Genomic DNA, 14,793 nt, shown 5'->3' on the forward strand with positions numbered 1-14,793 from the left:
GATTCTTAGTTTACCTACCTCCTGTGTGCTACTTTATTCTTTTTTCTTTGTTTTAATCCTCACCTGAGGACACTTTTTCATTGCTCTTTAGAGAGAGAGGGAGGGAGAGAGAGAAAAGAGAGACAGAAGGAGAGAAACATCAATGTGATAAATAAACATCAATTGGTTGCTTTCTTGTAGGTGTCCTGACCATGGATTGAACCCACAGCCTGGGTATGTTCCCTGACCAGGAATCAAACCTGCAAGAAAGCTTTTGGCCTACAGGATGATGCTCCCACCAACAGAACCGCACCCACCAGGCTGCTACTTTATTCTTTAAGCACACATTTATGGGACGTCCCCCATTACATGACATTGTGCACTGGCTTTGCACATAAAATGGACACCGTGGTCCCTGTTCTCATGCAGTGGGTCAGCCTTGGCTGGCCACCCTCTTGCAGGATTCTACATTCCAGGCAGACCCAGCTCACTGTCACTTTTGTACTTGGGGCCTTCGAATGACAAATTTCTTCATTTTAATGGCAGTTTCTTTTTTTTCCTAGTAAAATTTCAATAGAACCACATTTTAAGAGTTTATACTGGCTTTGGGGCTTGACGTATTTTGTTTTCTGGGTTTGAGGTATTTATTTGTGGGTTTGGGGCTTGAGGTATTTTGTTACTAAAAAAGCAATTTGCACACTTATTGCTTGAATTATTACAAAGATCAAGTGTCATTTTTATTTTTTATTTTTATTTTTTTAATTTGATTATGCTGTTACAGTTGTTCTATTCCCCCCTTCATTCCCCTCCCCCCTGCCCCCCCATCCCCACCATTACCCCCCTTTAGTTTATGTCCATGTGTCTCAAGTCCTTTAGGTTCTATATTTCCCATGCTATTCTTGCCCCCCATCTATTTTCTATCTACTGTCTATGCTACTTATTTTCTGTACCTTCTCCCCCCATCTCCTCCTCCCACTCCCCTGTTGCTAACCCTCCTTGAGATCTTCATTTCTATGTTTCCACTCCTGATCTAGCTGTCCTTTTAGTTTGCTTTCATTTTAGGTGTGGTTGTTAATAACTGTGAGTTTGTTGTCCTTTCACTGTTCATGTTTCTTTAACTTCTTTTTCTTAGATAAGTCCCTTTAACATTTCATATAATAGGGGCTTGGTGATGATGAACTCCTTGAATTTGATCTTATCTGAGAAGCACCTTATCTGTCCTTCCATTCTAAATGAAAGTTTTGCTGGATAGAGCAATCTTGGTTGTAGGTCTTTAGATTTCATGACTTGGAATATTTCTTTCCAGCCCCTTCTTGCCTGGAAGGTCTCTTTTGAGAAATCTGCTGACAGTCTGATGGGGACTCCTTTGTAGGTGATTGTCCCCTTAGCTCTTGCTGCTTCTAGGATTCTCTCCTTCATTTTAATTTTGGCTAATGTAATTATGATGTGCCTTGGTGTGTTTCTTCTTGAGTCCAACTTTTTTGGGACTCTCTGAGCTTCTTGGATTTCTTGGAAGTCTATTTCCTTTGCCAGATTGGGGAAATTTTCTTTTATTATTTGTTCAAATAAGTTTTCCACTGGTGGCTGTGCCTTTCCCCCTTCTGGTACCCCTATAATTCGGATATTGGAGCGTTTAAAGATGTCCTGGAGGTTCCTAAAACTCTCCTCATTTCTTTGAATTCTTGCTCCTTGACTCTTTTCTGTTTGGCCATTATTTGCTTTCTTCTGGTCCACTCCATTGATTTGAGTCCCAGTTTCCTTTTCATCACTATTGCTTTTCTGTGGAATTCCATTCATTTCCATTAGTTTAGCCTTCATATGTTTCTCTAATTTGTGGCTATAATCAACCAGATCTATGAGGATCCTGATGACCAGTGTTTTAAACTGTGTGTCTGAGAGTTTTGCTATTTCTTCGTCGCTTAGATTTATCTCTGGGGCTTGGAGGTCTTCTTGCGACATTTTTGGTCTGTTCTGGCCCTTTAAGTGAGAGAAGCGGCGCCTTGGACTCCCAGGTCGCTGGTTTGTGACGCTGTATGTGGGGGCGTGGTCAGAGCGGGGAAATGGCGGCACCCTCTACCGCTGCTAGCTGCGGGGACGCTGGGCCCCGGTCCAACCGCCCACTCCCTCGCCTGTCCGCTCTCGCGCAAATGGGCGACCGCAGTCAACACGCAGCACCGCCTCCCCACTGTCTCCTCTGCAGTCGCTCACCTGGTGGGTTGCTCGGTCGCTCACTAAGTCCAATCCTGCGTTTGGAACCCGTGTGTCTGGATTCGCACGTCTGGATTCCGCGCCTGGGTCCGTCTGACCAGTCCTCCTGTGCAACCCCTCACCAGACGCCGATTTCGCCCCTTACCGGTCGGGCTGAAGAATTTGTTTACGGACTTCCGAAAAGTTCAATTTTCCATGTTCTGGTTGTGTTTTCTGATGCTAATATTTAGTTGTCCCTAAACTTGGTTATGTGAGAAGGCACGGCACATCCACCTATACCTCCATCTTGGCGGAAGTTCCTCAAGTGTCATTTTTATTAAAAATAATCAAAATTGTTATTTTTTTAAAAAGTGCCCTTATGTGTCACCATCTCTGGGAAGCCTTCTCCCCCTGAGAACTGGGTTGTTGCCTTTCTGTGCTTTGCGCACAGTGCTTCTCAGTGGCAAGGATTTGTTTTTGAAATGTCTGTCTACCCTAATAGACTTTGAACCTCTTCTGGGCAAGAGCTGTTTTGTTTACTGTAGCTCTGGCATTTGGCACGGTGCCTGACCATGAGTTAACTGGGCCCTCTGAGAAGTTCCCTTGGAGGTGATTGTTGCTGCTGTGAATTTATGACCCAAGTGCATAAAGGGTGAGATATTGAGGAAGGAATCAGTGTCTAGTCTTCCTCTGGGCACTCATCAGCTAAAGGAAGAAGGCAAGCTTTGCCCATCCTCCTTACTCTGAAGGACACTCTGAGCTCCTGTGTTAGGTTTCTTTTGCCCTCAGGAGGAGTTCACAATGGCTTTTTTATTTCTGAGTAAAAAAAAAAAAAAAAAGCCCAAATTGCCCCAGGTGAAAGAACTCCAGCCAGGCTTGGTTTTAGAAGGTTTGGAAGCAGAGGCTTGCTGGTGGGGAAACCCCCGCCCTCCCCATGCATTTGGGCATCCTGGAGGCCTTCTCCAGTCCAGACAAGTCAGAGAACAAAGGCAGCACATACCTTTCTTTGAAATTAAAGTTGTGAGAAAGCAAGGTTAGGACAGGGATTTAGACACTACAGAAATATTGCTCATTCCTCTGCTCCCTGTCCCCACTTCACCCAAGGGCCTTGGGAAGAGGGAGAAGAATCTGGAAACAAGACAGGAGCGGGGATGGTTTCTGTTCCCCACTTGGGCTAAGCCTCTGTTGGCCTGGCATTGCTGATGAAGTAAGAGAACCCTTTTCTGAAGTCTGGGAGCAGGGCAGAGCATGCCTGCTCTGGCCTTCTGGAGTTCTGGGTTTGGCAGCCTCCCCTAGAGTCTCAGCAGCTGCAGAGCCCCAGGCAGGGCTGATAACCAAATACCTGCTTACAACTCAAGGCTTCCCTCCATCTACAGGGGTCCCTCACCAGCCCACACACACAGAAAGGCTCTGACCTGGGGCTCTGGCAGGAGGGAGGTGAACTCCCAGCAGAGGGAGAAAGGTGGGTGGTCACAGCACAGTAGGTGTCAGAAGAGGCACCAAGGGCAAAGGGCCTGGGGATGGGACCAGACAAGCCATGAGACTGGATCAGGGAAGACACAGGTCAAGATGGCTTTCTGTGTTCCCTTCTCGTGGGAGTGAATAGAATATTATTTCAATCATTTCCTTATCTAGGTGTTCCTAACAAGCTACAGTGGCAAACAATACATCACAGATCTTGGTGAGTGCTAGCCAGTTTGGTGCTACATTGGTTTGATTTAGAAAAGAAACAAAAACAGATTTCTCGTACTTTCAGGGCTGTGGAGCAATTTGTCTTTGTTTCAGGTTTAAGTGGCCGAGCTTAAGTGAAGCCTGCCTCCACATGTCTCGGTATGATGTATATTATTGGGTTAATGCACACGCAGTAATGCTATACTCCATGGGAGTAACCAATGAAAGAGAAATGCTATTTAGACATTCTCCGATGGTTATTTTTTTTGTAGGGATGATTATATTTATTCTTTAAAAAATACACACAAAAGCTGAAGGATGCCTTACTTTACAATAGGCAGTCACTTTATCTCTTGTCAGGCTATATGCCTAACATAGTAAAGCCCAACCTAGAGATGCTTTTTTTTATCAACAGGGATCAACAACACTTTTTACTTAAAAAAATAATAATAATTTTATTGCAGCATCACTACTATATATAGCTGTAGTTTCCACATCAAGTTAGTTTAGTTCTTTGAAGAAAGTCTGAATGAACAAAACTATACAGATCATAGGGCAAGAGACCATGTCTGACAAAGTCAATAAAAATATTTCAGAACAACTATACTGTAGTTTTTTATAGCAATTTAAGACACTAGAGCAAGAATGGAAAGTGCTAAGAGTTAGAGAAACCTTAGGTCACACAGCAAATAAGCAGCAGGGTCAGGATTACAGCACAGGACTTCTAATTCCCAGGTCAGCTCTTACTACCATAGCTCAAGTGAGGTATCTTGCTTCTCTGCTCTAATTTTATGCCATTCCAGTGGCTTAGAGCTCTGCATTCCCAAACTGCTGCTCTTTCTGCAATAAGTTCCAAAGCAGAAATAGCTCAATGATAATCTCAGTAGACTAACTTGTAATTACTAAATTGTACTCTATATTATCTGTACATACATTGAGAATTATGATGAGACACATTGATATAGGATCCAAGTTTGGTTTCTTTGCATATTTATTCACACAACTTTGTTACACTGTCACCCCAGCTTGTATCATTTCAGCACTGATTATTCAATTTCTTAATTAGAATCATAGCATCTCAGAGATTACTAGGTCACAGTGCTATTATTATTATTTTAAATATTTTATTTATTTATTTTTAGACAGAGGAGAAGGGAAGGAGAGAAGGAGAGAAACATCAATGTGCAGTTGCTTCTCATGCTCCCCCTACTGAGGGCCCAACCTGGCCTGCAACCTAGACATGTGCCCTAACTGGAAATGTGGTTTGCAGGCTAGTGCTCAATCCAGAACCACACCAGCCAGGATTTATTATTATTATTTTTAATCCTCATTCGAGGACTTGCTTATTGATTTTAGAGAGGGGGGAAGGAGGGAAAGAGAGGGAGAGAAACATCAATGTGAGAAACATTAATCTGTTGCCTCCCCTAAGTGCCCCCACAGGGAATCGAACCAGCAACCTAGGCATGTGCCCTAAGAATTGAACCCAAAACCTTTTAGTTTACGAGATGAACTGAGCCACACCAGCCAGGACTCTTAATGTTTTTATTTTTTATTATTTATTTATTTATTTTGCCGCAGATGTAGTCCCCCATTCAATCTGGACTGCCACAAAGACAGACAGAAAGCACAGGGATTTTTCCTTTCGCATCCTAGTGCAAACCAAAAGAACAATGTTAGATTGTTCAAGGTCTATCAGTGGATGCAGTATTTTTTTAAATAAAATTACAGCTAATCTGAAAGCCAAATACATTTCTAAAAAAGCCATTTTTGTTCAACACCTGTGGGCTCTGAGGCAACTCTGAGGAAAGCTTTCAGATCTTCAAAGTGCAGTCTGAAAATCATCTGTTATGTGACTGTCTCCCTGTGGAGATAAAAAATCAAGAGACAGGATGGGGTGCAGGACACGTGCCTCCTGCCTCCTGCCTCCTGCCTCCTAGGCTGCCATGCATCACAGTCTTACTCCACCAGAGGATGAACAGAAAATCATTCAAAGCCCTTTCTCCTCCCTGATCAGCAGCAGTTGCACTTCAGAGGTTTGGTAGGGAAGATGTGGGAATTCTAATCTTGGGGTTTTGTTCTCCCTCTGATGGGTGGCTGGGGGCAATCACTAGTTCCTAGCCCTTCCCTCCCCATCCTCACTTCCTCTTTCAAGTAAGTTTTCATGTACATTTGCTTTACATAAGGCCAGCACAGGAAGACTGGGAGCTATAAAACCCAAATCAGTTTTTTAACGTAGCATTCCTGGGTCTAGCACAGCAAGGAAACTTAACATATCTTCTCCGGAGATAGTGCAGGGGGTGGGGGACATTCAGAGGCTGCTCCCTTCTGCGTATGTCTTCTGAGAACAGGGAGGTGTCTGAAACAAAGCTCAGAGACGTAGAGACTTGTGAGTAGTTCCACATCAGGTTATGGGAAAGCTCAGAACCCAGAAGTTACTACCTTTCAAAGCTAAAAGTATTATAGTCAGTGAATGTAGCAGGAAGTTACCTCTCATGGCTTAGGTTCATGTTAGGGACATGAGTCACACAGAAAGAGTGACATGTTTGCATGTTTTACTTACAAGGTTTCAACAGTATTTCCTGGTGAAGGATATCCATTTCCTGCTTGCAGTGATGTGAAAACCATGCTGTAACAGACCCAGGTCAGAAGCTGGTCACCAGCTCACTGGCACCCAGTCATTTTTGGATTTGCCAGAGTAATTCAGAGTTGGCCTGCTTGTGTGTTTGGGAGGGAACCAATCAGTCTTGATCGTGACAAACAGATCTAGTGACTGTAGGGAAAGGATATATATAATGACTGAGAAAAAAGAGACTCACAAGCCATTAAAGACTAAGGGCAAAGAAAGTATTCATTTCTAGAACTGGGGAGTAGGGGAAAAGAAAAGAATGTGGTCTTTTCTATATAGTAACCCAGGCCCAGGGAGCCGAGCTGGCTTTTATACTCTATTAAACCAATTATCTTAGGAGACATTGGTCCCTTCCAGAGAGCAACTTTTAAGTTCATTCTTCTCTGTGCCTTACTGCACACTGGGGCTAGGAGGTGTGGGTCCTTAAGATCCTTTCTGGCACAGAGAGGCACAGACCTAGGGCCCAACAAAGACGAGGGTGATGTATAGGGCAACACTTTAGAAAGGACTCTAGAGGGGTGTGTGTGTGTGTTTCGCATACCTTTTCGGCAAGGGTAATTGGGAGGGAATCTACAATGGAAAATAAAAAGAAAGATTCCACCTTTCTTATCCTTCCAAGTTGGTCATTTTTCAAAAGTGTCAGCTTCACAGTTCCCTGGCTGCAGATTCTAACCGAAGAGGGCAGAACAAAGCTTGTACCACATGGGGACAGAGCTGACAACCAGGGCCATGAGTCACCAAGGGAAATGGTGGTGGAGAAGCGTGTCAAGGTCCACGAATAAGGTGAGTTCTGGGCTTGCACAGGTGGGGTTCCCAAATGGCCATCACAGACCCTTTCCCAACTTCAACAAGCAGTGACATCATCCAGAAGTGGAGACACATGAAGGACAGCACAATTATGAGTGAGCATGGGCTTTTATTCTCAGTGCATGGCAGTACTGATTTCTGCTTGTTAGCAACAAACTTAATATATTGGTTCCAAAAAAATTTATCCATTTTTTCCATCTTTCAAAACTCCTCTTCTTCCTGTCTCCGTGGAACAACATATTTGAATTTCAGATTTGTCAGTCTATAGCATTTTTTCCTAAGAACCATATAAATACATGCAAAACATGAACAGAGAGCTTAAATAATATCAAAATGCAAATACAGATTGGGTGCACTGCTAGGCTCAACAGCGAATTATGGCAACACACACTGGGGTGCACACTGATTTGGTATCACCATTTGCTTACTGATGTCATGCAGACCACAGTGGCCTATCTTTTGTTTCGTTTTTATTTTTATACAACCCCCCCAGTGTTTACTATACTAGTTACTGGAAAAAAAAAAAAAGAAAAGAAACTCAGATCTCCTATCTGCGTGCTGATTTGAAAAGAACAACGTAGTTAGATTTGTTGGCACATATATATGGCATAGTCATATATGGCATATATATACATAAGGGGAGAAAACATGAACCAAAGGCCAGTTCAGCCATGGGGAGCTCACTTCCCTCCACCTCTTAAGCAAGAGGAAATGGGACAGCAGGCCTAACAGCAGGGCTGAGAAGGCAAAAAAGACTGGCACTGAGCTCAGTGGAAGGCTCTCTGGTCTATTCTGAGAAAGGGGCTGGAATGGCTTAAGAATAGCAGGCATTTATTTCTAAATGCCTCACCCCCACCGTTGCAGTGAAGTGGTCCCTAATTATGAAAAATGAGAAATGTGTACTTTTTGATGGTACCATGGGCTGCTTCAATTGATAGGCAAGGAAGCCGGAAAGAAAGGACGCTCTGCCTTTGGGGTTTCAGGGCAGGAGTGAGTTTGCCACGCCCCTCTGGGTTTTGGCAGTGAGGTATTCAATCACTCAGATTTAAGTGCAAATGCTCCCCTCTGAAGCTCAAAGGGCAAAAGAAGTCTAAACCCAAAGAACACACAAGTGCCAGAGGAATTTCTAGGTTGGTCTCTCTTTCTAGGTTGGTACTACTTTCAGGGATGTGAGTCATATCAGAGGTCAGAGGGCACCTATGGGAAGGACCTAGCCCTAAGACAGTCAGCCAGGGCTAGAATCAGCCTATTTTACTCACTTAGAGCTCTATTCTCCATCTTATACATTGCATGACACCTTTCTAGGGAAGGAGAAGATGTCTCAGCTCAGATCCTTGCATAGAAACTCACTAATGAAAAACCCCAGAGGCAACAGGAGATAAAAGAACCTTCTGCTGGAGGTAAAAAATGCAAACCCCAAATCAGAGTATCCTTGTAGCCCAGGAGATGCTCATGTCTTGGGTACCATTCTGCCAGCTATTCCTCAAGAAATAAAATCCAACCAAGGCCCCTGACTCTAGTTACCAGTTACTAGAGAGCCTGGTACCCACCCTCATGGGGGCATACACTCACTTCTGCTGGCTCTGCCTTCTTGCAGGATGCTTTCCTTCCCATCCAGCCTACTGTCCATTTTTCTAGACTTATCAAGAGAGCAGTCTAGGATAATAGTTCCCCTTTCTCCCCATCAGTTCCTTTTCAAGTCCAAAGCACCATTTTGGGGGAAAGCTTTATTAACTTATGCCATATTAACTCACTGCCAGTTGGGTCACTGAAACTGAATAGAAAAAAACGTGTAAAAAAACATAGGCACATAAACACTTAAACTCACTCAATTCCATATCAACAAAATTTATATTAAAAAAGTCTAGAACCCAACAAAATTTTCCCCTAAGTATAAAGATGGCTGTTTGGAGAAAGAAATTATGGTGCATTGGTTTTGAACCAATCAGAAATACACTAAGTCAACTGTCATGTAAAAAGCTGGTTACGGGGTCCCTCCACAGGGTTACATGACAGCACTTTATTTTTAAATCCTTTAAACAAAATGCATATGGCTGACTCGAAAAATACCAGTTTCTGATCTAAAGAAAACTATATTTTTGCATAATATTTCTATATTTCTCTCCTACTATGGAAACTAGAATACATACAAAACCACTTACTTTAAAAGTAGACATAAACTCTCAGGAGGAGCCTGTGAGGCACCAGGAGAGTTTTTGGGAGCAGGAATGGTAAAATAGCCTCCACAGTTTGTTATTGGCTTGTTTTTAAAACCGATCTGAGGTAATAAAAGACTTGGCAGAACTAAATCTTCCAACATACTTAATAAATATACATGTGAACATCTTGTGTGAGCTGTCTGTCCTCCCTCAGGAGTGTTTCAGGAGGGGCAAGATCACTGACACGTGCCACCTTCACGAAACCAAAGCCCAACGTGGTCAGTTTTTAGTAATGGGGGTGTGTAGGGAGCACTATTTCTTCACCTACCTTGGACAGCTCAGGTGAAAAGGTGAGGGAGGCGGCATCCAGAAGAAAAGGTTGGAGAGGATAGGTTTGGGTTCTCTAACTCTCACAAATGGACATTTGGCACTTCATAAGAGCCTCAAGCCCTTCTCCCTACTCCCATCACTCTGCAAAGAGGGGGCAGGCTTCAATGGGAGGAGGGAATTGGCAGACATGAGTGAAACCCTTCACAGAACAGCATAAGTCAACATCAGCAGTGATAAAAATGGAGCTGCTGCAAATGTGGCTCCACCTTGTCCCATTAAAGAACACTTAAAAAATCTCCTAGTGACGTCCCCAGCTCCTGAGAGGCAGGTGAAAGGGATACTTTGGGCAGTGTTCAGGGAAAGAAGGCACAGGACTTTACTGTGCAGTAGGTGAGCACATTCTGGAGGGGGGCTTGTATGGGGCATGTGAGAGAAAGGAAGAGAGGATGAAGAGACTTTTTAGGGTGTCTTTTGTTCCTTTGAGTCAGCAGAATGTCACTGGAGCCTCCCACTTTGGATCCATATTTTCAAAATCAGAATATTTAAGAAAGGTTGGGACCTTTTCAGAGACTGGATGAATTAGGAGATGTAGCAAAGAGTAGGATTAAACAACTGAAGGGAATGTCAAAGCTGATACCCAGCCATCTAAGCTCAAGGTTTCTGGTTTCTCAGATCCTGCCAGAATGGCCCTTTGGCCTCTCCCAAGGCTTCTCAACACTCACTCTTCCAACAACCAGGTCCTGCCCTGGAAAAGGCTTGCCAGATGGCTTTGAAAACAGTAGTGGTCACTCCAAAGACTCTATATGAGTTGGCTTTGCTGGTTTGTCTTGTCCAAGACCTGCCAGCTTCTGGTCCTTGGTATCTAAGTTCAGTTAGGAGACAGGGTCATTCTCAATAGATTTCATTTGCTGCCACTTTAGGAATAGGAGAAATCTCAGGGTTATGGTAAAAATGACATACCACATATATGCAAGCTTCATGGTCAAGGTTGATCTCTCTTGTACTTAGGAACCACACATACTTGAAAAGTTTAGAAGTAAATAACCTGGTAACAGCAGGAGCATGTTCTTACCAGTTCTCAATTGCTTCAAAAGACCCTGTTAGCAAAGAAAATCTGTCTGCCTCTAGAACTAAATCTAGGGGTCTGTTGAGACCAGAAGGGAGAATGGTCAAAGCTGACTCAATTCATCCAGGTCCTTTCCACTTTCTTAATCATCACAACTTAAAGAAAAAAGTGAAGGTAAAGAAGACAATAGTCAAAAGACCTTGGGGAAGTCTGACTGGAATGGTGGAAAGAGCTAGAGGGCTTTAGGTATAAGCTTTCAAAATGGGAAAATAATTTTAAAAACAATCACTCTACAGGCTAATTCCATACATTCCATTCCTGCTTCTCACACATTTCATCTGAGAGTATTTGTCTCTCTGAACCCTCAGATGAAGTTATAAATGGCACAGACTCATGGGGTAAAATCCAGAAGTCAGGGGATGGCAACACATGTATGAATATTGGGGGAGAATTCAGGTTGGAATGGATGCCAAGAGGATCATATTACTTCTTTAAAAATGACAACTGATAAAGCCAAGGAGTAGATTCCACTTCACTAATTGCCTGGGGTTTGACAGGGTCCTCCTACAAACCCCAACTCAAGTGTAAGTTGAAATCCTTGTAGGTCTGTTCTCTTGCTTCTTCCTGGACAGGTGGGATTCACACATACTTGAGAGCAGCTGACACGACAGTGAAAAGTCCCATGATCATCTTAAAGATGGAAGAGATGAACAGGAAATAGGAAAAGCAGGAATGGGAGTCAGAGGATAAAGTTCAAACTGATGTCTCCAGGCTGTGCAGAGGGCTGTCCGAGTGGGAGGCAACAATTTGCACCTGGCTGCAATCCACTGCATTGTTGTTTTTGTTGGCGTATGGAGTGACCTCCCCATCCAACAGGAGCACCCTAGTCCCAGGCTTGGAAACCTTTTCAAGATTTTCCTCCTCTTGTTTATCCAGGAGTGGTGTTCGTGGCACTTCCTCATCTATGGTGAATTCAGGGTGGGTCATGAAGTTGTGGATGGAGTTGTGGTTGCTAGGTTTCTGGATGCTTTCATGGAGGGAACTATGGAATGCTTTGACCACTTTGATCTATACCAGGGGAAGGAAAAGAAGGATGAGAAAATACAGAGATGAGAATTGGCCAGTAGAACAAGAAACTGGTGGTTTGAGGAAGAAACAAAACCCAAACTACAAAACATTACTGATCAACAACAAAAACCATACATGAAAGAGATCGTGGAACACTAGAAACATTTACATGGCTCAAATTTCAAGCATTGGGTGGGGTGAGGTGAGTAATGGCAAACAACTAAGATGTTTCAAAAGCTGTGTTAAAAAAACCAGAAAACCCAAAGCAAAGTTAGCATTCCCAAACAATCCACTCAAAATGAAACAAAAAACAAAAAGATTCATTAGTTCTTTTGAACAAGAGGGCACAGATGTTGGAACTAGGTGCAAATCAACAGCCAAATTTAAAAGATTATTTAGACATGTGGATTTTTGTGTTGAGGCCAAACATTTTGTGAATGTGGAATAGAAAAGTTACACATTGAAGTTTAGTTATCTGTTTAAAACCCTCAAATAGCCAAACACGTACCAATCTGGACATAATACACTCTGGGTGATAAGTGGCCATAAATATAATGCAGCAAGGCAGACAAACCAATCTTCATTTGTATCAGCAGCATGCAAGAAATGAAATCTCATACTCTCCAATTGAAAAATTGTTCTCTCATCAGGAGACATGCATATATTTATATCCTGCAACTTCCACCCTGTCCCCTTCCTTCTGTCCCTTCCCTGGAAGATGTGGGTGAAATACAAGTATTGAAGATAACAAGACACCTTCCTCCTGACTACTGAGAGAAGATCTGGCTTTCACACTCAAATGCATGTCCATATCTCTGATACATGGCAACTCTGCCCAGTCTCACAGCTTTCTCCAGCTGTTTCTAAATCATCAACAGAAGCATGATCTTACGTGGAGAAGGAAAAGGATGGGACCAGGACAGAAACCACCCAATCCAGAAGGCAGTGCTACAAACAAGTGGCTTTTCTGATGGGGTGTATGAAGATGAAGGAAGCAATTTGTAGTTTTACCAGGCAAGAAAAGGGATATGCAGTGTCCCATGTTAGTCTTTGTTTCACTGCACAAAAATAGAGGGTTCAGGCAATTTAGAGAAAGGGAAAAATGGACCATAATCCCTGTGACCAGCCTTTGCTTTACCCATAGGCACCTGCTTTGGCAGCCTGCTTTTCTGGGCTGCAGGTCTCTCTGAGGGGTGATTGAATTGAACATGGATGAATAGAATTGAGGTTTGTGGAGAAAGTTGGATCCCAAGAGGTTGGAGAGAGAGGAGAGGGGAAAAGAAAGCAGTTGTGAGATTTTTCGTCGTTGGGAGGTGGCTGATTCTGGTCTTGGTCAAAATTTCTTCTGTTGGAAAAGAAATGGGAGTAACGCAGAAAAAACTGTTGAGGCGGGGAGTGGAATAGAGGAATGATAAGTGTTAGGGTAGAGCACCTTTTACATTCCTCTGCTGTTTAACCAAAGAATATGTTTCTGGAGAAGAATGTGGAGACAGCAGTGCATACAAAGAGGCAAATTACTTTGTTGGACTGTCTCTCCCAGTACTTCCTATCTTTGTATAGAACCTTCAAAAGTAATGTGCAAAGAAGGTTCACTGAAGTTGTGTCTCTGCTGGCTAGGCTTTCCTTATCTTTTCTTACTCCGTGACAGCCTGGCAGACCCACCCAGGACCAAGGGTGCTCAGAGCCTACAGGGCAAGGACTCTTTGCCATTTAATAGAATCAGTTTAATACCTCAGCCAAGAAGAATCAAGGAACCTCAGCCCATATTCACCATGCTGAACAGAAAGTAGGACCTACTTTTCCCTCCTTCTATGATTCTTATTGACCATCTAGGTAAATTTTACTGATCATGTTCCTTTGATCCCTATCATTGTGAGATTACGTGGAATAGACGCTTCATCTGGTCTTCAGGAAGTCCTAAGTTTTAACTCATCTACACCAAACTTAGAGCAACGCAACTTGGTTTAAGTAAATCCAAATTCAATGCTTTCTTTTTTGGCCCTGGTTAAGAGACTGGTTCAAAGCCATACTGCCCCCAGCAAAAGTGATAACATAGCTTATAATTTTCACCTGTTTTTGAGATCTCAAAATTTCTAACAAGTGCTGCAGGTGAACAGGTACATTTATAACACCAGTTGATCATGTTTGATATCAGTGATTTTAAAAGTTCTTGCTTCTACTGTTTTAAGCATTGAATACTTTATGAAAACAATTGTATGAAGTTCAATATAGAAAACACATTTTTAAAAACTGAGGTTGTAGTGAGGGTCTGGAGCCCTGTTCGCTGGCTTTTCCTCTAACCTGTTGGGGTGATTGTAACACTGTTACAGATAAACAATAAGGAGATAAAAGTGAATTGGTGGTGGGTTGATGGAAAAAATAGGGAAAATTTCTTCTTTAGGGGAGCAAGCAAAAGCCATCTAGCTCGACTGCAGGATTTCTGGAATCTAAAGGGAAACCAGTTACCTGTAAGGGAAGCTCAAGTGAAGTGGAGACAGAAAGCTAGGGAGTACCATCTGGTGGCTTGGCAAGTGGAGAGAAAGGTGAGGGGATAGAGGGCATGGGATTGTGCCAGAATGCTCCTCAAGTTCAATACTGGCCTCAGAGAATATATGACACATGCCAATTAACAAGCACAGATACACCATCACCAGTCCAGCCCAGGTCCTCTTCCCTTCCTGATGCATGCTGCGTGGTGTGTGAACCGTGTATGGGAAACAAGACACAGCTAGTGAGGCAGGTGCTATGAAAGCTTTAGTCTTTTTCCACTCAACTAATTCACCCTTCCTTCCCTGGCCGTCATCTCTGAATGAGGACCCTGGGAAATATCTCTTCTGTGGCCCCAGGTCTACTGGTGAAGTGGCTGATTGAAGGGCAACTCTTTCTCATGACTCAGGATC

General features: G+C 43.1%; 1 protein-coding gene and 1 non-coding gene across 6 annotated transcripts in view; both read right to left on the minus strand.

Annotated features, from left to right (window-relative positions):
- Positions 1-5,413: 5,413 nt before the first annotated feature.
- Positions 5,414-5,542, minus strand: LOC119055083 (small nucleolar RNA SNORA31). Its single transcript, XR_005083620.1, has one exon. It is a non-coding gene; the product is annotated as a small nucleolar RNA SNORA31 (small nucleolar RNA).
- A 1,817-nt stretch (positions 5,543-7,359) lies between these two features.
- ATP2B4 (ATPase plasma membrane Ca2+ transporting 4) overlaps positions 7,360-14,793 on the minus strand; it is a 98,058-nt gene continuing 90,624 nt past the window's right edge. For 3 of the 5 annotated variants that reach the window (XM_053667925.1, XM_053667924.1, XM_053667929.1), the window contains one exon: positions 7,360-11,893. In XM_053667925.1, the coding sequence (XP_053523900.1) occupies positions 11,579-11,893 (315 nt within the window). In that variant the 3' untranslated portion in view covers positions 7,360-11,578. The remainder of the gene's footprint in view (positions 11,894-14,793) is intronic. The other 2 variants (XM_053667930.1, XM_053667927.1) reach the window with 1 other exon arrangement.

This window comes from Artibeus jamaicensis, unplaced genomic scaffold, assembly GCF_021234435.1.
Source record: "Artibeus jamaicensis isolate MK-2021 breed Jamaican fruit bat unplaced genomic scaffold, CSHL_Jam_final contig_475, whole genome shotgun sequence".
NCBI classification, from domain to species: Eukaryota; Metazoa; Chordata; class Mammalia; order Chiroptera; family Phyllostomidae; genus Artibeus; species Artibeus jamaicensis.